Source organism: Gossypium hirsutum, chromosome A09, assembly GCF_007990345.1.
Source record: "Gossypium hirsutum isolate 1008001.06 chromosome A09, Gossypium_hirsutum_v2.1, whole genome shotgun sequence".
In the NCBI taxonomy this organism is placed as follows: domain Eukaryota; kingdom Viridiplantae; phylum Streptophyta; class Magnoliopsida; order Malvales; family Malvaceae; genus Gossypium; species Gossypium hirsutum.
In genome coordinates this window covers 57,568,142-57,589,112 of record NC_053432.1, presented here as the reverse complement: position 1 = coordinate 57,589,112, position 20,971 = coordinate 57,568,142, and the positions used below count along the sequence as shown (strand labels likewise).

Genomic DNA, 20,971 nt, shown 5'->3' with positions numbered 1-20,971 from the left:
AATTAAATAAATAAAAATTAAAAGTATAACTTCTAAATTGAAATAATGGAAAATTATTTTAAAAATTAGAATTGTATGGATATTAACTTTAAACATTAAAAATTGAATAAAAGATTACTGCATGTATAAGTTTCATATGTGCAAATTGTTCTTTCTTTTTAATGGTCCTTTTGTATATGCTAGCAATTCTAAAATGTAACAAGATTAAATATATCAAAAGATAATTTTATAATATGAGAAAATGTTAACAAAATATTAAAAAAATAGAACCTCTATAAGTAAAAAAATTATAAAATATAGTACAACATTTAATCTTATGTTGTTAGTTAAAAGAGGAAGTAATTCTACATTGTCTAAGAACAAGTTGCAAACCTATTCATGAAATAAAATATACACATATCTCACATCTCACGTTTGTAATATGCTTATTTCGCCCGGGCTCATAAAAAACAAAAATAAAAATATATATTTTTAAAACCAAACAAAAATAAATAATTGACCAAATTGTTTATAGGGCCAAAGTCCATTTACAAAACCCAAAACTAAAATAAAAAACAATACAATAAAAGTCCATTAAACTAAAATAACCCATGACCCAATTGAATAAACCCTCAAACCCAATTCCAATAGCCCAAACACGAGGCCCAATACACCTAAAAAGAATCTCAGCAGCCTGAAAATGCCAGAAACTTCTGAAATAAACACGAGGGATTCTCACGCACGACTGCCTCCGTGCACCTCCGTACATCCACGTCAATGGAACCTATAAGAAGGAAAAATAAACAGCAAGGGAATGCACGAGAAAGAGGCTAACAGAATTTACAACGATTGACAGCAAGAAAATGTAATTTTATTTTTTGATTTTACTCTGTAAATCTGGCTATAAAAGCCGACAAATGTACCTGCAAAAAACTTACGCACACTTTACGCATACTATGCATAGAGAATAGAAGAAAAGCAATAAAAAATTAGCAGAGGTGATTTCACATTTTTCTTTCTCTTTTGTTTTTTTTCGGATTTATTTTCTTCTTGGTTAGCTCGATTTTTTTTATGCGAATTGAGGTCGATGAGAGCCCAAATACTTCTGAGATGCGGATGTAAGGGTGAGAGGTCAAGCAACGTTGAAAGCTCCTTTATTCTATGAACCTCTTTTCCTTCTTTAAAAAAAATAACATGAGATTTGAATTTTCTTTTCAAATAAAGGAAAAAGGAGGAAGAATATACTTACTAAATCCTTTAGGGTGTGGTCATGCACCTTCAATGGCATAATCGGTGCGTTGTTTGGGTGTTGTTGGTCACTAAACAATGGTGGTTTGGCGGCTGCGTGCTAATGGAACCCTAGCCGACTGATTTCAGGGGTTTTTTGTTTAAAAAAAATTAAGAGGTCGGCTGTGTTAAAAAAATAGGAGAAGAGGAGCCAAAATGAGGGTTTAAGGGTGTTAAAACGGCGTCGTTCCAAGAGGGGTAAGATCCGCGCGCTGACCCACTTAACAGGCCGGATCCGCGCGCATTTGCTTGAATTGGGGAATTTGCGCGCGTGGCCCTTCTCCTTCGCGCTGATTTTGAATTAGGCTCTATTCATACTTTATTTATTTTTTAAATTGCACCTGGAATTAGGATATTGCATCAATTTAGCCCGCACTTAAGCTCTGCGTTTTCAGATCTGGATTATTTCCAGCTTTAGTCCCTTGGCCTTTGTGCGCATTACGCACTAGTCTTCTGTTTAATTTCTAGAATTTGTAAATTATCCCTTATATTATGATTTTATTTCGATTAAGGTTTTTCATCATTTTTTTTAAAAATTCATTTCCCATGCATTTTTTAATTCTTGCTTAATTATTTTTATAACATATCATTTCAACATTTTGTATAATATTTTATATAAATGTGTTATTACCTTATTATTTATATATATGTAATTCATGATAAAATTAGTTTTATTCCATGTATATTATTAATCTTGTATTATTTTATACACATAATTTCTTTTAAATTTATTCCTATATCTTATTATACATCTATGTTGTTTAAAGGAAAATCCTACATATTTTGTGTATTTTTTTAATTACTATTATACATAACTCATGTTAAATTATTTTTACTATAGTCCACGTTATTGATTTCATATTAATATTTTTTTATATATATTTTTCTTTAAAATTATTTGTGCGTATAATGCGTTTCTTCTAAGAACTATATTTTAAATCATACAATTTATTTATTTTATACACTTTCATATTTTATTATCCTTATGTATGTATTATTTATATGTACCATCAATCCAAATCAATTTGTTACATGTAAAATTATGTTATATATCATTTTGTTTCAAAATTCCCTTTATAAATATAGTTTTATAAATATACATCACTAGATTTATGTATTTTATAAATATAATTTTTTACCATTTGTGTATATGATTATATTTTTAAAATTTGTTACATGTATAATTTATATATTTATTTAATTTTTCATACATTATTAATTTCATGCTATTTTTTACAAATAATTATTCCAAAATTTATTTATATATACATGTTTTATGAATTTATTATATACATTATATCTTATCATGTGTTTTATTATTCTTTTATGTTTTATATATTATTTAAGCTATCATGCATATTGACAATTTTTAAATGAATTTGTGTTTAAAATATTTTGCATATTATTCGATTCAAATGTTTTATTCTACAATATTTATTTCAAATAATTACATATCTCTAGTTTTTATACAAACTTGTCAACTCATATTATGTATTCATTAATTCATCATTATTTCGAAAATGTTTTATACTATATTGACTTCTAATTCCCTTTTATTTTGTACATATTTTATGGATCGTTTTATATTGTGCCATGTTAATTATTGTTGTATATTATTTTTATATTGATTGTTCACCATCCATGTTTAAAAAATTTGGTCACACTGTACTTAGAATAATTGCACATAATTGTTGGATTTATTAATTGAGGTTTATTGTACTATATGTGTGCATATTATTTCATGTTCATTAACCCTTTTTTATATAAATGTTTTGTTACAATGCATTAAGTATTCCATCTACTTTAAAACCAATAAACGTGTTTTGAACTAATTTTTAATTTTCCTCGTTAGTCAAAAATTTTGAAATAATGCAATATTCAATATTTGAGGAATTCGGGAAATCGTGCCCTCCCGTGCTGGGTATGATTTTTTCGATGAACTAAATATTTGGATATCCTTTTATAAGTTTAACGTACAAGTTTTTGAGAGTCAAAAATCAATCGTATTTTTAAAGGTATAAGGGATCGTGTCCAATCGTGTTGGATATGATGCTGCATATATTTGAAACGAGAGAATTTTGACCACTAATTTGAACTAGTCAAACATTTTAAAAAGAATTATACTTCGAAAGACTTTTTTTAAAAAACCTTTGATATAAGGATAGCATCGAATCAAATTGGTACCAATTTTTGAACGTAATGAGGGTGCTCACCCTTTCACGTGCGTAACCGACTACTAAACCCATTTTTGATTTTGCGTGGACCAAAATTATATTTAATGAAACAAAACGTTTTAGTAGGTGACCTAATCACACATAAACCAAGAGATTGGTGGCGACTCCACATTTTCGTTTTAAAAAAAATCGGTCCCCATTTTTTTTTCTCTTCAAAATAAAAAATAGTTTCGATAATGTTGCTTAAGAAAACAAAAGAAATGAGATTTTAAATTTATATAAAGATTTGATTTATAAATTTTGCTTACATATTAATTGGTGTGACTAAAATAAATAATGCTGCCCCCATCAGGGTGCTTTTTTACGTTTTTTTCTAAAAATACCCGTTTCAAATAATTTCGGAAATGAGGGTTTATCGGTACTATGCCCATTTTAAAATGATACGTATTAAGAAAACATGAAATATACTAATTTTATGGTCAAACTAATCTCCTTCAAGCCTCAATTACATAGGGGATCCAACCAGAAGCATATAAAACCATAGCCACACGCGCCATCAGAAGCTGTAATGTCACATCACTACAAAACAAAGCGTAACACAAGTTACGTGCACGACACTCTCCCTTCTCTGGTCCCCTTATACATACCCCATCTCCAACTATGCCACGTGGAGGCATCTTGTCTTTCCAAGTCACGTATCCTGTCTCTCAACGATAATTAACCACTCCATTTCTCACGCTTTACACTTATCAAAATGTTTGCAGTCTTTTTTTAAGTTTTTAATCTCAAACTCAGAAAAGAAAAATACAAAAACCGAAAATGGCGTTTGCCGCTTTGTTTATTTCGGCGACAAAGCTCGCCGGAATAATCATGACTGTTTCTATCGCAGCTAATGCTTTCTCTTTCTCGCGTTACCGGAAAAAGCATCTCCGGCGGTTCGATTCTCCCATCGATGAATCCTCCGATACTCTTGCTGATTTTAATGTCAACGGTAAGTGAGCAGTTAATCAATCAGACTCTATTTTTCTTCCCTCTGATTGCTTGAAGTAATGTTGTTTATCTATAGCTTTTGAACTGCATTTGTGTTGGATTTAGAGTGAAGCTCTCCAAGTATATGGAAAGTATACTCATGAAGTTGCTTGCTTCTTCTTTTTCTTCTTCTTTTGGATATTTTTCTCTTTGATTGGAACGATAAAAGAATATAAAAAGGCTATAGTATTATAGTGAACTTTCCTACTCTTTGATAGAGAAACAGTGTTAACTATAGGTCTAGGTTTGGTACGAGGAACGAAAGGGAAAGCAAATCGCCATTTGTTTTGTACGTAATTCAATAGGAGTAGTCTTTTTTGGTTTGTTTAGTAGAAACTAAATACGATTGGAATGTAAAACATTTTTTTAGAATTTCTAGATAAAATTTTTGTTTATATAAATACGTAACTTTGAATAAATTCTGAAGTTTGCGAATCGTTTGATTTACTCAATAATTTTATAATAAACTATATGCTAATCGGATTGTTAGTCTTACTGAATTGGATTGCTATTATTCCTTGATTGTATCAATTGGAAGATCATTGGGAGATAGTGATTTCTGGTAACAGAGGAGAGAAAAAGGGGATAAAGAAGAGAAGGTTTTTATCTTGACTGTATCAATGGAGCTAATATTTCTTAGTTACGTGACAAATTGAGGCATTTTAACTTCCATCTGATTGTCAAAAAAATTGTGTGCTATCTGATGAATTTTATGTGTTTAGGAGAGGAGGAAGATGGGTTTTTCTTTGGATTAGCAACAGCCCCAGCACATGTGGAAGACAAGCTCAATGATGCTTGGCTACAGTTTGCTGAAGAAAATCCTTGTCATAAATCAGAAAAAGGTGATGATGATATGATGGAAGCTGATGCAGTGATTGGTGCTGCTGATGGTGGCTCGCATCAAGCTCCATTAGCTAGGAAAGAGTCTAGCAAGAAGAAGAAGCCTCTTAAGGTTGCCATGGAAGCCATGATAAGAGGGTTACAAAAGTTTGTAGAGGATGAGTCTGAAGAAGAGACTGCTTCCAAGGAGGAATGCAATCATAATGTAGCTGCATGGCACAATGTTCCTCACCCGTAAGCCTTGTTAACTGATAAATGATAACTTTATTTACAAGAAAGGTTTATCCTACCCCTCACTGATTTTTGACTTCGTGAGAAATGAATTGCTTTAATTGTTTCAGGGAGGAGAGATTAAAATTTTGGTCTGATCCTGATATAGAACTGAATCTGGCCAAAGATACTGGCATTAGCATCTTTCGGATGGGAATAGACTGGAGTCGAATCATGCCACAGGAGCCAGTTAATGGGATTAAGGATGCTGTAAGTTTGATGTAACTTTACAGTTGTAACGATGCTTTCCATCTATTGTGATTCCATTTTTCATTATATAGGCAGAAGAAGTTACAAATGGTAGGAAAGTTTAGCATACTAAGTTAAGTTGATGTCATTCTGACTGACTTCGGATCTAATTTTGGTTTGGTGTGCAACTGAAACATGTTTCTTTGTCCATGGGTGTGACAGGGGAATATTTCATAAAAGTTATGGCAATAGCTCAAATATACCTCAGTTTCTCTCTCTCTCTCATAATCACTTCCATAAGGCACATAGGGGGTCCTAGGATTTCAGTAAGTAAAAGAGACTCAAGCTGAAGGGTACGTAGAAGGCTATCATACTGGTGATGAAAAGTAATTGTTTTTGGTTGGTTGTTGCTCAAATTTAAGACATCTGTATGGCATCCAAGTTTAATTGGTTTCTTATATTCAACGCCAATGGGTCCACATTTAGATAGGTTGTATGATGTTGCTTTTCAGGTAAATTTTGCAGCATTGGAGCGATATAAATGGATCATCAGCAGGGTTCGCTCTAATGGAATGAAGGTGATGCTCACACTGTTTCATCACTCACTGCCCCCATGGGCTGGTGATTATGGTGGATGGAAGCTGGAGAAAACTGTTGATTACTTCATGGAATTTACCAAGTAAATATTCCGTCAAATAGTAATTTCTATTATGCATTTTTGCTGCTCTGATCATACTTTTCTCAATGCAATCAAGGTTGGCTGATGACAACTCTATTCTCATCTTTCTCTTGCATAAGCCAAGAGAGAGAGAGAGAGAGAGAGAGAGAGAGAGAGAGAGAGAGAGAGAGAGAGAGCTTTATAAACAATCTTTAACGACTTTTGATTTAAATATTACTAAAAGAAAGGTAGACTGCTGGAGTTAAAACACATAGTTACTAGGTGAGAGAGTGGTAAGAATTCAACATATTGGTGCTCTTAACTGAAATCTAAATCGGACTATAAGGCAGAGATTAGGCTGCTAATTCATATTTCATGAGAGCCATTTTAGGCTATTTTTAATTTAGGAACTTCTGGTTTTGTTTGTCCTGCCTGTTTTCTAACTCCTTTTTTGTGTGTTTATCATGCAGGCTTGTCGTCAACAGCGTATCAGATATGGTTGACTATTGGATAACATTTAATGAACCTCATGTCTTCTGTATGCTTACTTATTGTGCGGGTGCTTGGCCCGGAGGCCATCCTGATATGATAGAGGCTGCCACTTCTGCTTTACCAACTGGAGTTTTTAGACAGGCCTTGCATTGGATGGCCATTGCACATTCAAAGGCCTACGACTATATCCATGAACAAAGGTTTTTCTTCCTTATGAAGACTTGAGAAAAGGATTTTTTTGTCAAAAAAATTAACATATTTCTAACAAGTTAGATATTTTTGATACTTGAAGTTGCGAAATACTGCATGTCTCACCTGTTTGACAGATTTCCCAAATATATGACATTCTAATTACTATTTCATTTCAGCAGCACATTATCAAAAAAAGTGGTTGGAGTAGCACATAATGTATCATTTACAAGGCCATATGGTCTCTTTGATGTTGCTGCTGTTACATTGGCCAATTCTCTCACCCTTTTTCCGTATGTGGATAGTATATGTGACAAGCTGGATTTTATAGGCATAAACTACTATGGACAGGTTCTTTCCTTTTTCACGTTCATCATTTTCCTGTTAAAAAAAATGTACTATTCTTCAATTTAAATCTATTGAGATTATTCTGCTGGCCAGGAAGTGATATCTGGAGCTGGACTAAAGCTTGTAGAGACTGATGAGTATAGTGAATCAGGGCGAGGGGTTTATCCAGATGGTTTGTATCGCCTGCTAATAGATTTCCATGAAAGATACAAGCACCTTAAGGTTCCCTTCATCATTACGGAGAATGGGATTGCTGATGAAACAGATGTGATCCGTAGGCCCTATCTTTTAGAGCATTTGCTTGCTGTTTATGCAGCAATGCTCAAGGTTTGGCTTTCAATTTTGGGAAATCTGGAGTTAGGTTTTCTGAAATTAGTTAGTCGTAGAACCAAGTACTAACCTTCTTGTTTATTACAGGGTGTCCCTGTCCTCGGTTACCTTTTTTGGACTATTTCTGACAACTGGGAATGGGCTGATGGTTATGGTCCCAAGTTTGGACTTGTAGCTGTTGATCGTGCCAATGGCCTTGTTCGGATCCCACGTCCTTCATATTACCTCTTTACCAAGGTTATTATTGTATTCATAAGGATGTTCCATCATTGGCCTTCCTGTTGCTACTCTTATGTGTTTGTACTGAAACATCGTAGTCCATATCGATTTTAGGTGGTAACCACAGGCAAAATTACTCGTGAAGACAGGGAAAAAGCATGGAATGAACTTCAAAAAGCTGCTAAAGAGAAGCAAACAAGACCTTTCTATCGGGAAGTTAATAAACAAGGTTTGATGTATGCAGGTACTACCGCATCTCCTTATTGCATGTTCATATTAGTCTACTTTTATTGACATTAGTTCTTGGCATATAGAATGTAAAACGATTGATACTGTTGGCTTGCATCCCTCTCTAGGATGATCCATGATAGCTACACGGAAATAAAGTTGCTTTTGAATTTGAAATCTAAAGTTTAATAAATACACGTAGGAGGCAATTGGCATAACCTTAAATACATTTCATGCATGTCATTATACTATCTCGCATGCTCACTACATTTCCCAACTAGTCACTTGAAAATGACCTTGTGGAGGCATGTTAAAAATTTTTCCTATAATTTGCAAATCCGACTTGATTTGTATTTTCTGTTGATGGTTTTCTTTTTGTCTTTCTCAAAATGCTAAAGTCCCAATAATAATATTTCTATTATTCCTTTTATCATTTCGATTTTGATAGGAGGCCTTGATGAACCTACACAACGGCCTTTTATTGAAAGGGATTGGCGGTTTGGACACTACGAGATGGAAGGACTGCAGGATCCATTAAGCCGTTTATCCCGATACCTTCTCCGTCCTTTCTCCCTCAGAAAGAAGAGAAAGCATAAGAAAGTTAATTCTGAATTGGTTCTTGAGCCCCTTGAGCTAAGTGCCTGATAGCTTATCCATGCTTTACTTATATATCCTTCAACATTGCTATTCAAGTGAGGAGTATTACAATTTTAAATCTAGGTATATGAACTCTAGAATAGCGCCAAGCAGTCAGTATAGGTACTTTTCCCTTAGAAGCTAAGGTTCAAGCTCTTGTAATGAAATAAAACATGTCTGACTTAAACCTGTTTATGTAATGAAACAGGTACTATTCAGCTATAACTCTTAAATATTTCTGTTCATGGAAGAAAGAAACAAAACTGGAAACTTTTGTCTGTTTCCCCATGGTCAGTGGTAAAGGGAGAAAAACCAAGATTTGGTGCCCCTCTCTTGTTCCACGTGGAAACATTTTTGTTATAGTCAACCATTATTTGCAGGCTCTGCAATATGGAATCAAAGAACCAATCATTTCAGTGTGGAATCATGTGACTTTTGGATAGCTGTGGCGTTCGGCATACGTAAATTGAATTTTGGATATATGACTTAATCCTCAAAATAGATCAAATTATGCCTAAGATTGTTTTATTTTCTTAGTATAGGCTCATCTTCGGCCTAGTCGGCTTGTCTACCTGAACTCAAGCGGGGCCAATTAAGTCCAAGTTGGGCTAAATCTACTAGGTCAAGTGGATTATTTAACCGCACATACTTTCGTAATATGGTAGGTAAATGTTTTTCGAGACTTGAGCCGGGCTTTCTTTATGATAGCAAGTTTTGGTTTTGGTTACCTAATCTTCTCTTTTGCTAGAAATTGGAAAATGAATGATTGACCATTGGAAGTGTGTGCTTAAAGTTGAGGATAAAGTTTTACATAGAAATCCAATTTTGATAACAATTAAAGCAATATAATTTTTTGTAAACATGCCCTTCATTCTTTCAAACTCTTAACGTCAAAAACTGCATTATGAAGTCCATTCGAATCCTCTGAAAAATCTACAATAACATCCAAATAACGAGTCAATGCCGGGCGGCTCCATTATAAACAAACAAATCCATAAAAAAGTTCTGTCAAAACTATTGCTTGAAAGTGCTCTTTATCTTGTCCTCAACTAAAACGTGGTTTCCAATCGATATCAGCCATTCAATTTTCATGGTTTGAATTTTTTAAGCCAAGTTAAACCTTGTAATAGCCCCCCCCTTTCTTTTCCTTAAATTCTACGCCATGGTGAAATGCATTAAATCTTTCTTGAACTTGTAGATGATTTGTTCAACTTTGAACCAAAGATGGCCCCTAGATCTCCACCTAAAAGAGTTTCCATTTCTCACTCATTCACATCTTTCTTCCTTGGTTTCTTAATTCCTTGCATTAATGCTGCACCCTTGGGTCCAGAATCCGATAGAGTAATCAAGCTGCCGAACCAGCCGGCGACGCCATCGATATCACAGTTTTCGGGGTATGTCACAGTGAATGAAGAACATGGAAGGGCACTTTTCTACTGGTTCTTTGAAGCACAGTCTGAGGCATCTAAAAAACCTCTCCTGCTTTGGCTTAATGGAGGTTTATATTACATAGAATTTTCAATTTCTAGAGAACTATATGCAATCATTTATTTAATGATGAATGTATTATGTATGACTCTTGTTTTATGCGTTGGGTGTTAAAGGACCTGGTTGTTCATCAATAGCCTATGGTGCAGCTTCGGAGTTGGGTCCACTAAGAGTTGGTGAAAATGGTGTTGATCTTCATTTCAACGAATTTGCTTGGAATCAAGGTTCATCCTCTTTCTCTCCTCTATTTTGATGAAAAAAAAAAGTTATATTTTCTTGGATTAAAGTTACATTTTAACCTTTTTAAAAATTCATTTTTTAATTTTGATTCTTGTTATTTAAGGGTCAAGCTGCATGTCAAGCCTAAATGTCACTTAATATAATTCGAAAGTTTGGATAAAAATATTATATATGAAATTGATATTAGACAAAAGAAAAAATGTTTAAAACATGGGCCGAGTGTGAATTTTAATATTTAAGACTCGAGTTTTGCTCGATTCAAATAATTTTATGATATATATATTTATTTTATTTTTATATATTATGTAATTTTTATATAAAAATTAAATAGTATTATAGTATAAATATTATAATTTAAAGTTAAAATAAAGAAAAATATATAAAATTAGTAAATATAAAATAAAATTTAACATATATTTTATTAAAAAAAAAAAATATATAGACAAAACTTAAATTGAATTAGATTAACTATTTTTATTTAAAGAAAAACATATAAATTTTTTTATTAAAAAAATAAACTTCACAAAATTTAATGGGGTAAGAGATTGGAGGATATGTCATATATGAGTATGACATAAACTTGTCCTGTCCCGGCCTGCATGTCCTATTATAATATATATATTATTTCTGAAATGAGACTGACAAATTCATAAATTTGTATCCATAGAGGCGAATTTGCTGTTTGTAGAATCTCCGGTTGGAGTGGGCTTCTCTTACACCAATACAACCTCCGATCTCACTAAATTGGACGATGCCTTTGTTGGTAATTCCCAACTATTTATATCATAGAAGTATAGAGGATGAGAATACATCAAATTATTTTATATAAAATTGAACAGTAATGTAACTAAAACTCTATTTCTCTTTTCATTTAGCTGAGGATGTATACATGTTTTTGGTGGAGTGGCTTCAAAGATTTCCACACTTCAAAACTCGTGATTTCTTCATCTCTGGGGAGAGTTATGCAGGTATTATTTGTATCCTTTTCTTTCTTTTTATTTATAAATATGTTTTTATATTTCAATAAAATTCAAGATTTAATTTAATTACTTACAAATTTTAAAAATTAAAATTTTTTATTTTTTAATTTAAATATTTAATCTGACCAGAAATATTAGTAATATTTTCTATCAAAATTTTTTAATTTAACATGTTGACAAGAGTAGAGCTAAGGGGACAAACAAGGGCCCAACCCCCTCTAAAATAAAAATTTTCATGTTTAGTTCTTTTATAATTTTAACAATTTTAAATTAATATATGATAAAATTACACTTTGACCTCTTTAAGAATGAGAACAAATTGATTTAATCTTTAAAATTTCACTTTTGTTATAATAAAAATATACAACTTTGTTCCGGCCTCCCTAAAAAAATTTTCTAATTTCGCCCCTACATGTTGATTAGGTAATTTTTATATGATGAGACATGTGATTGATAAAAACTAAATATCTCAAACTGAAATTTTTTAATAAAAAAAATACTAGCCATGCTAATTGATTAAATTAGGAATTTTTTAATTGATAAATGAAAAAAATTAATTTTTAACTTTTAAACTACATGAACTAAAGTTTAAAATTTGTCAAAATACAAGGATTCGCAATAGATTTTGCCCTAATTTATATATATATATATATATAATCTGATGAAAGTATTTTTTATTCTATCACTGAATTAGCAATAGAATAATATTTTTTATGATTAAATTTAAGCATCCATGGTAAATCACATTTTAGTTTTAATTTAAATCATTCAAAATAATGAATTACACTTTCAATTTTATATAACAAGATAAATATATTAACATTCATCATTTAAGCATTTTCATTCAGCATGAGCCTAAAATTAATGAAAAATAAACCCTTTCGTTATTATATATTCATTTAGGCTTTATACACATGATAAATTAAAAAAAAAAAATTGTCATGTGTCTTCAAGGGCAACTTAATAGGGTAGGTAAGGCCTTCACCTTCCAAAATAAAAAATTATTTACGTAGTTTCTCTCTAAAATAATAAAATAATAAAATAATATATAATAAAATTGTACTTTGACCCCTAAAAAAAATCTTTTCTAGTCTCTTAAAAATAAAAAAGTTATAAATTAATAAATGATATAATTACTTTTTTACCCCTAAAAAATTTATAATTAAAATTTGACTCCCTACCTAATAATAATCCTATACATATTTAATAATTCTTCATGTGTTGCAGGCCATTATGTGCCCCAGCTAGCAGAGCTTGTGTATGATAGAAACAATGACACAACTCGATACCCATTCATCAACCTCAAAGGCTTTATGGTAACCTGTTCTTTCATGCTATAGGAATTATAAAAAACCATAAACTCACACACCTTTACATTTTATCCATTTTCATGACTATAGTCAATACATGTTGCAGGTGGGAAATCCAGTCACCGATGATAACTATGACTACACTGGCATAATGGACTATGCTTGGAGCCACTCTGTCATATCAGATGAGTTCTACCATAACATCAAACAAGTATGTGATTTCAAGGAACTGTATTGGTCCACTGAATGCAACGCTCTTGTTAACCAAGTCTTCGACATATACTCAGAGATTGATATTTATAATATTTATGACCCCAAATGTCTTATTAACACCACATCATCAGCAACTGCTAATAAGGTGATTTTCTATCTATAATTTAGCAAGCTACCTAACATGAAATTATGCACAAAGTTTCTTATGAATAAAAAGATGTTCCATGCCATTTCGCAGATAAAAATTGATGGGTTTAAGCGAGTGACGATACTTGCAGGAGGTTATGATCCATGCTATTCTCCATATTCAGAAATGTATTTCAACAGGCCAGATGTTCAAACATCTATTCATGCTGACAGTAGAGGAGAAAAATGGGTGAGCTGCAAGTAAGTACAAGAGCAAGTAAGTACAAGGATAGTATTGTTTATATATATATATATTTGATCCACTAACATGACTTTTTCTTTTTTTTCCCAGAGATTCTATCTTGAATTCATATAATTTTTCTGTTTTTTCTGTACTGCCTGTCTACGAGAAGCTCATCAAAGAAAAACTGAAGATATGGATGTATAGGTAAGATAATCTTTCATACTCCATTATCATAAAATGGAATATTGGACCATGAATAAGTTCATATATATGAGATATTGGGTTTTTATGATCAAAAACCTTTTCTTTTTTTTCTTTTTAAAGTTTGACAATAGTTTAAGAGCGGGCAAATAAATTGGAATATTGGACCATAAATGCCAAAGTGGATAAGAGTGAAATGGATGGGACCTTCTAGGAGTTCAGTAAAAGAAAAGATTGGAAGTGGTGGGGGCCAAGGGAAGAAATGATAAATAAGTTTTTAACTTTGTTCTATATTAGTGTTGTTTTAAAATTGGTATATTATTAATACCGGTATGTTTTGGTATCTGTTTTAAGTTTATCAGTATCTTTTAAGTATTTTTTTTCATAAATAAAATTTAATTTTTAATATTATATATTATATACGTGAATATATCTTAATTAAATAAGTATAAATATGTTTATTTGCTTAAAATTTAACTTATATGAGAACATAGTTCGGTATTGATTGAAACAAATCGTGACATATAAAATTAGCAAAACACATCAAAATATATTCGCCAAAACAAAATTTAAACTACTTGATACCAATTTAAAACTGATATGATAGCTGCCAATCAGGAAAGTATCGATAAACCATGGTCTTATTATCTAATATGTATTTTGGTTGGTTGGCATAAACAGTGGGGACATGGATGGAAGAGTACCTATCATAGGTTCCAGATACTGTGTTGAAGCACTTGGGCTCCCAGTCAAATCACCCTGGCGTTCTTGGTTCCACAACAAGCAGGTTCCTTCTTCATTTTCCTGTAAAATCAACCTGCATGTAATATGAATATTTGTGTATATATATTTATATATAAAGTTGGAAATTGAAAATTTTCAGGTTGGAGGGAGGATAGTGGAATACGAAGGGCTGACATTAGTGACGGTGAGAGGGGCAGGTCACTTGGTGCCTCTAAACAAACCCAGTGAGGCTCTTGCCCTCATCCATTCCTTCTTGTCGGATGAACCACTACCCAATCACAGATAGATGATATATGCATTAAGGCTGGCATTCCTTGTTTGCTTCACAACACAACCTTTTAATTCAAATCATTAAGATTCAACCTCTACACAATTTAAATTAAAAAAATGGTTTAGAAAAAAAAGAAGAAGAAAAAGAAAGGGTAAGCTACAAAGTACAAACCATTGATGAGATTGTAACATACACTTGTGTTATGAGTTGGTATGTATGTATTATTGGCAATTCCCATGGTTGGTTTGTGTTTCAATCAGGATCCTAATTGTCTGTTTCAGAATAAAGCTTTTTATTCTATTTATTTAAAGGGCAAATCCCTCTGTCTTGAATTGTTGTTTAATGTTATTTTTATTTGTTCATCATACATGCAAATGTTGTCTCCTAAATTTATAGTTAAATGTGGATTCCATTCCTATTCATCCCTGAATTTTGACTGTCGATGGATATGTGGTTACAGAAAAAATGCTCAAATAATCTATCTAACTTCTTTATTTAAATTACACTATATTAATAACATCTCTACAATGCAATAATGCAACCCAATTGATGAAAGTACTTAGGAGATCCCTGTATTACTGTATCAAATTAGTCCCTCTATTATTAAATAAATCAATTTAATACCTGTACTATTAAAAAGAATCAAATAAGGCCAAATTGGAATAAAGTCAACATTTACTGTTTAACAAAGTTAATATTTTTAAAGTTTTTATGGTTTCGTAAATGAAATATTTTATTTGGAATTGAACTACAATTAAATAATAATTTTCAAGATATTTCTAATACAACAAATGTTAACTTTGTTACAATTTGAACTCATTTGATTCTTTTTAATAGTATAGGGGATAAATTGATCCATTTAATAATAGAGGACTAATTTGATATGGTCCCTAGAATCCAAGGATCTCCTAAGTGCTTTAACCCAAGCCAATCAGAGTTGCTTTAGACAGACATGGTAATGAATCATTGTATTAGTGGTAAATAGCAAACAAAAATAACGCAACAAAAGTAACACTTCATTTGGAAGTCCTTATACTTACTTTAGATCATTTCCTAACCTAACCAATTTTCCATATTTTGAGAATCGGGATGATCGAAGATGACTTCTTCAATTTTTTGTTATCAACTTCAACTTACCGCAGTCAGATGTAGATCTGTGAGATATATGTCTCCAGTGTTATCTTTCCAAGCCATCTGAAAAACAAAAGACGAATATCAGACAAAAATTAGTTTCTCCTTATTGGTCTTCAGAATATAAATGAATAAAACAAGAGACGAATTAAAGCCCACTTACGCAAAAAAGGTTAAAGTGTAGCTCCGGAAGGACTGGGTGACATTTCGTAAACATATATACACACTGATCAAAACAAGAAATGAGGCTTGAGTAAAAAACAAAATTGTGCAGATATGTCTAACATAAACAAAGGTAACATTGAGACCTACGTTATAGGGATCCATGAGGTATAAGGATGGTATTGTATGTGATCTTGTCAAGCTTGTATATGTATTCAAACCAGAATAACCCCATCTACAAGTTTTATCAAAATTTCATCAATAAAGATGGAAATTCTAGGAAACAGGATATAAGTCGAGAGGTGTATATCGTATTGTCAGGGCTATTATCGTCACAGCCATTTGAATTAATACTTTCCCCTTTACCTCTGTTTCCTCAAGTTTTTCCATCCATTGTTCAACCTGCAACAATAACTCCAGAGTATCAAGCAATCGACTCTAAAAGGAAAACACTAATAGCGTATGATCATTGCTATTCCTAAGTAAATTGCATTATTTCATAGCCAGAAGATACAACCAAAAGATGGAAAATAATTGCATCAGAACTTAAAGTTGGATGGTAGTAAGCATAGATCATTCCAATAATCCATATGTAACGTTCAAGGCCTGAGAGGAAATGCCACTCATGCAAGTGAGGAAAGCTGGGCTTTGCAGGATCAGTATATCCTGCAACAGTTTTTCTTTCCATCAGTATGACACAAAATAGTTTAAATAGAAATTATACTTTGGAAAGTTACCCACCAAGTGAAAAGGTAAATGGATTCCAGAGAACCTCAAACACTCCAGGCACATCCCAAACTAGGATAACCACCAAAAAGCAGGCAACGTTTTTTAGAGCAATGACTGACCCTTTCTCGTTGTACTCATTTTATATACCAAGTGCTCCAAAAACCATAAGAGAACAGAGTATGCATTGGGCATATATAGTACAACATATAACTATTATTGAGGACGACACAGCAAAAAAAAGAAATTTAGTCGTCATATCATCTGTTCAACCAAATACTCAAGGTCAGAATGTGAAAAAAATTATATTAAGGTTATATACTATTCACTTTAGGGGAACTTATACCTGTGCAAACCTAGCAAGACTGAAATCTTTGCCTACATAATAATATGAGAAGTTCCCAAATCCAGTCATCCACACATAAGCCGCAATGAAAACTTGGATAGCATTATAGATCTCTTTTGCTGCAAAGTAATGGTACATCAAAAACAAAACCTGTAAAATAAAGGGGTTAAGAGTAAGACTATTGGTCCTGGTGAAGCACAATGCTTGAACGCTTGAAGTATAACTGACATCAGCTGATGGACTGTTAACTTTTTATGCAATCCAACACGTGCACTATCATAATAAGTAGGCAACAATATTCTGGGAAGAAAATTTTGCAGATTTACAAAGTCATGTGAAAGAATCACAAACCTGCATCAAACCTTTCCACTCAGTTTGGTGTCTGTTCAAATGAAGTATAGATTTCCCTGAAAATGGTGACTTATCATGGTGCATTTGAAAGAAGTTATCACTGAAACTATGATTAGAAGGAAGTAGAGGAACAAGAAGAGATCCCGATTATAGTTCTGCATAGACAGAAGATGAAAGAGAAAACTCAATTAGCAAGCAATAACAACATTTTAGGTTATACTCGTTGCAGTGAATTTTAAAAAGCATGGCTTGCTACAACATTTTGTAAGAAGAATAGAGTGTTCAGTAGTTCATACTTCAATTCAAATTGTTTTTCTTTAAACCTTTTAACAAATTCAGCATTTCCTCCAATTTAAAATCTATTTTGGCCACATGATTATAAGAAGGAAATGCATCATGAATTTTCATAATGCAGTACTCATATTCACCTTTTTGGAAGAGGCAAACACATCAGTGCGGTCGCAGACGTAATACTACGCCAAAAGAACGCCAAATTCAGATCTATATGAACATAATTAAGAACAGAGAGCAAGTTAGATTACATACTATTAATTCTCGGATGTAAATGCTTCATAAAATTCGCTTACATAGCTCGAAGTGTCAGCCGGTTCTCAACGAAGAAAGTCTCATCCATCATAAGAAACCTTAACATAAACAAAGCATAGAAATTAAGCCACTGATCAACGAAAATCGAAAGAAATGAGAGCGAAAACTAGAATTAAAAAAAAATATAAAATCAGATGACAAACTTAAAAAATGGAGACAAGGAAGATGTTTAGGATCGAGCTTTAGGAGAAGCTGATTGAAGACCTCCGGCTTCCAACAAAACCGCTCTATCATCCTCTTCAACGGCATTGTTTCCGCTTTCAACGGAACTCAGATCAGATTGCCTACTACGAAAATACAAAAAGAAAAGTTACTTGTTTTGCACCAACAAATTACCGCTAATTTTAATCGCATTACAAAGAAAAAATGTGGAATTGAGCGCTTACGCATTGGATGCCAGGGAATTTTTATTGTACTACAATATTCTTCATAGACCCAAGCTGAAATCATCGGAAATATACCGAGAAAAAAAGACACCTAGAAAAAGAATTCAAAATTCAAACTTCAAAAAATAATTTTAAAAATGTAAGATCGAAAAATAGCAGAGAATGCTGAAACGTACCTGACCAGGAGTGATCGGGCCGACGATAATCATTAATTTGGCAACTTCCGGGGAAAGAACAACTGAATTTTCTTTTGAATATAATAAAAACTTAAGTTAAGCCGCCAAAACAAAGTGTTTTTGGTTTTTGTTTTGTTTTGTCTTTTTTTTTTTGACAGAGCGTATTTGAGTGTACTAGACAGTGAGTTAATAAATTTAAGGCAAAACGTACTCGTTTACATTTTTTTTTCGTCAGGTACTTTTTTTTTTGGCTACATTTTGAAAAAAAAAAACAAACAAACAAACAAACTTTTCAAGAAGAATATATTTCCAAATTAAATCATTATTTTTCTAATAAAATTACATACTAAAATGTTAAACTTTTTTAATATGATAACCTGCATCTGCATAACAATACACATTTACTTCAAGTTCATTTTTATTTTTATATTTTAATTTTTTATAAATTTTAAATTATTTATTGAAATAGCGAGAAATAATAGCATGTTATTATAAAATATATATTGACTGTCATGCAAATTATGATGCCAACATTATTAAAAAACTAATATTTTAATTAACATTTCTATTAAGAAAAACAATTATGACTTTTTTAAAATATTAATGCCCAAATTTAACTAAAAAACATAAGGATCAAAATGACAAAAAATATAAATATTGAGAGTTAAATTTGACATTATGCCTAAATTTAAGGAGAAAAATCTCACAGAAATATGATTTTTTGGATGAGCTAAAAAAGGTTAAAATATACTTCCCACGATTTGGAATTTAGTCTGTATGCTTTTACTTTTAGGTATTTAATTTCTCTACTTTTTAGATTTCAACATTTATGTTAAATTATTAACACTATTAAAATTTTTTCATTAAATTTATTGGCGTGACATTTTATTAGTATGTATTGTTGTATTCATTTTAGGGAATGGAGTAGATCTAGTAAGATAGAGTTCATAATTTTCATTAATAGCTTGTTATTTTATTCAAGCATAAGTAAACATTCAGAATATATTTTAAAATATTTTTTTATAATATTGCTACTTCAAGAGCACGTTTGTAATATGAAAACTTAAAACAAGTTCTCTAAGAAGTTCTCATTAGTAAGACATGAGCACATTTGAAGCATGAAATGCTAAAACAAATTTTCATTAGTAATATTTCCCACATTAATTTAATTGACAACTTATCTTAATTAGTTCAGAGTTATACTCAATCATAATTTTAAAATCTTGCAACTTCATTCTTATCATAACGAGGTTTAGGTAGAAGATCTTACAATTTCAAGTACATAAAATCATAAACATGCTATAATAAAATAAATTATAGTAAAATATATTTGAAGATCTTTAACATTATAGTCATCACCCAGCACTATTACAAATATTAAAACAACTTTGTTTTCATAATAACATTTATAAATTAAGGCTCCGTTTGTTTTACTGAAAATGACTTCTAGAAAATGATTTCTGGAAAATGATTTACTTTTCTGGAAAAGCTAATATTTTCTGGTGTTTGAATGAATCTGTGTAAAATATTTTCTGTTATTTGGTAGATTTCTTAAAAATATTTTATAAAAGTTATTTTCAATTAAATAAACATACATTTGAGGTTTTCTTATTTTTTTCATTGTTTAATTGAATTTATTTTTATCTATAATTTTATATTTTACATTGTTTCTGCATATATTAAAAATATTATGTTAAATTCAGATTCATTACAACGTCATTTTTTAATTACATTACTACTAAGTGAATATTTTTTATTTAAAAATGTGACATCAACAAAATTGACAAAAAAATTAACGATGTCAACAATTGGACTTGATTTTCAAATTTGAAAAGTAAAGGGACAAAATTCTTGAAAATAAAAGTACAAAGACTAAAATACAAATCTGTGAAGTAAATATAGACTTATGACATATTTTGACCTTTATACTACAAAATATTTATTATTAATATATTTATAACTATAATAAATATTTATTATTAAAATATTATATTGAATATTTTCAATAATATGTGAATAATATTTTATTTAAAATTATTTTTTTAAAATTTATTATTAAAATAAAATTGAAATATTAAATAATTTATTAAAATAATAAATTATATTATTATCTTAACAATTTATTATATGACTAAATATAAATAATTAAATATGTATGTTTAAAAATATTAAAAATATAATATTTTAAATATTTTTTTTAAAAATTATTATTAATATAATAGTATTAAGCTTGATTTAAGTTAATTTTTATATAAAAATAAAATTATCTATAGATGAGCTCTTTTCCGAAAAATGACTTACGCTTTTCAAAAGGAGCAAGTCATTTTACAGGAAAAAAAGGGCTTATTTTACTTTAACCTGTAAGTCATTTTCTGTTGGCCAAACTATTTTCTAAGAAACAG

At 31.0% G+C, this 20,971-nt stretch overlaps 3 protein-coding genes across 6 annotated transcripts; 2 read left to right on the top strand and 1 right to left on the bottom strand.

Annotated features, from left to right (window-relative positions):
• Positions 1-4,154: 4,154 nt before the first annotated feature.
• On the top strand, positions 4,155-9,292 carry LOC121206678 (beta-glucosidase-like SFR2, chloroplastic). 2 transcript variants are annotated; one of them, XM_041077739.1, is made up of 10 exons: positions 4,155-4,431; positions 5,192-5,543; positions 5,651-5,789; positions 6,281-6,447; positions 6,897-7,118; positions 7,290-7,458; positions 7,549-7,782; positions 7,873-8,022; positions 8,119-8,248; positions 8,681-9,292. In XM_041077739.1, the coding sequence occupies exons 1-10, from the start codon at positions 4,260-4,262 to the stop codon at positions 8,875-8,877; spliced, it is 1,932 nt and encodes a 643-aa protein (XP_040933673.1). In that variant the 5' UTR covers positions 4,155-4,259; the 3' UTR covers positions 8,878-9,292. The 2 variants fall into 2 exon arrangements, with proteins under 2 accessions (XP_040933673.1, XP_040933672.1); XM_041077738.1 differs by having other exon boundaries at positions 4,188-4,431; positions 7,287-7,458.
• A 123-nt stretch (positions 9,293-9,415) lies between these two features.
• LOC121202970 (serine carboxypeptidase-like 26) lies at positions 9,416-15,017 on the top strand. Of its 3 annotated transcripts, XM_041077740.1 has the most exons (11): positions 9,416-9,533; positions 10,199-10,366; positions 10,473-10,580; positions 11,264-11,359; positions 11,472-11,564; positions 12,804-12,892; positions 12,993-13,244; positions 13,338-13,486; positions 13,578-13,673; positions 14,352-14,457; positions 14,554-15,017. In XM_041077740.1, the coding sequence occupies exons 1-11, from the start codon at positions 9,527-9,529 to the stop codon at positions 14,698-14,700; spliced, it is 1,311 nt and encodes a 436-aa protein (XP_040933674.1). In that variant the 5' UTR covers positions 9,416-9,526; the 3' UTR covers positions 14,701-15,017. The 3 variants fall into 3 exon arrangements, with proteins under 3 accessions (XP_040933674.1, XP_040933675.1, XP_016668729.2); XM_041077741.1 differs by lacking the exon at positions 9,416-9,533 and having other exon boundaries at positions 9,551-10,366; positions 13,299-13,486; XM_016813240.2 differs by lacking the exon at positions 9,416-9,533 and having other exon boundaries at positions 9,554-10,366.
• A 1,148-nt stretch (positions 15,018-16,165) lies between these two features.
• LOC107890014 (protein REDUCED WALL ACETYLATION 2) lies at positions 16,166-18,766 on the bottom strand. Its single transcript, XM_041077742.1, is given in 15 exon segments — positions 16,166-16,213; positions 16,345-16,380; positions 16,525-16,644; positions 16,720-16,877; positions 16,879-16,944; positions 16,946-16,968; positions 17,051-17,200; positions 17,402-17,484; positions 17,487-17,556; positions 17,830-17,902; positions 17,989-18,045; positions 18,151-18,291; positions 18,394-18,424; positions 18,427-18,484; positions 18,570-18,766. Coding segments are annotated over 14 exon segments (1,068 nt in total). The 5' UTR covers positions 18,603-18,766; the 3' UTR covers positions 16,166-16,213; positions 16,345-16,375.
• Between the last annotated feature and the right edge of the window lie 2,205 nt (positions 18,767-20,971).

What these genes read in the sequence shown, in the direction of transcription:
- LOC121206678 (XM_041077738.1), top strand. Translation starts at nt 4,260, where the DNA reads ATGGCGTTTGCCGCTTTGTTTATTTCGGCGACAAAGCTCGCCGGAATA. An exon ending in TGGCACAATGTTCCTCACCC is followed by an intron (nt 5,544 to 5,650) that starts GTAAGCCTTGTT and finishes TAATTGTTTCAG; the next exon opens with GGAGGAGAGATTAAAATTTT. An exon ending in TACTTCATGGAATTTACCAA is followed by an intron (nt 6,448 to 6,896) that starts GTAAATATTCCG and finishes TTTATCATGCAG; the next exon opens with GCTTGTCGTCAACAGCGTAT.
- LOC121202970 (XM_041077741.1), top strand. Translation starts at nt 10,093, where the DNA reads ATGGCCCCTAGATCTCCACCTAAAAGAGTTTCCATTTCTCACTCATTC. An exon ending in ATTGGACGATGCCTTTGTTG is followed by an intron (nt 11,360 to 11,471) that starts GTAATTCCCAAC and finishes CTTTTCATTTAG; the next exon opens with CTGAGGATGTATACATGTTT. An exon ending in CATCAGCAACTGCTAATAAG is followed by an intron (nt 13,245 to 13,298) that starts GTGATTTTCTAT and finishes TTATGCACAAAG; the next exon opens with TTTCTTATGAATAAAAAGAT.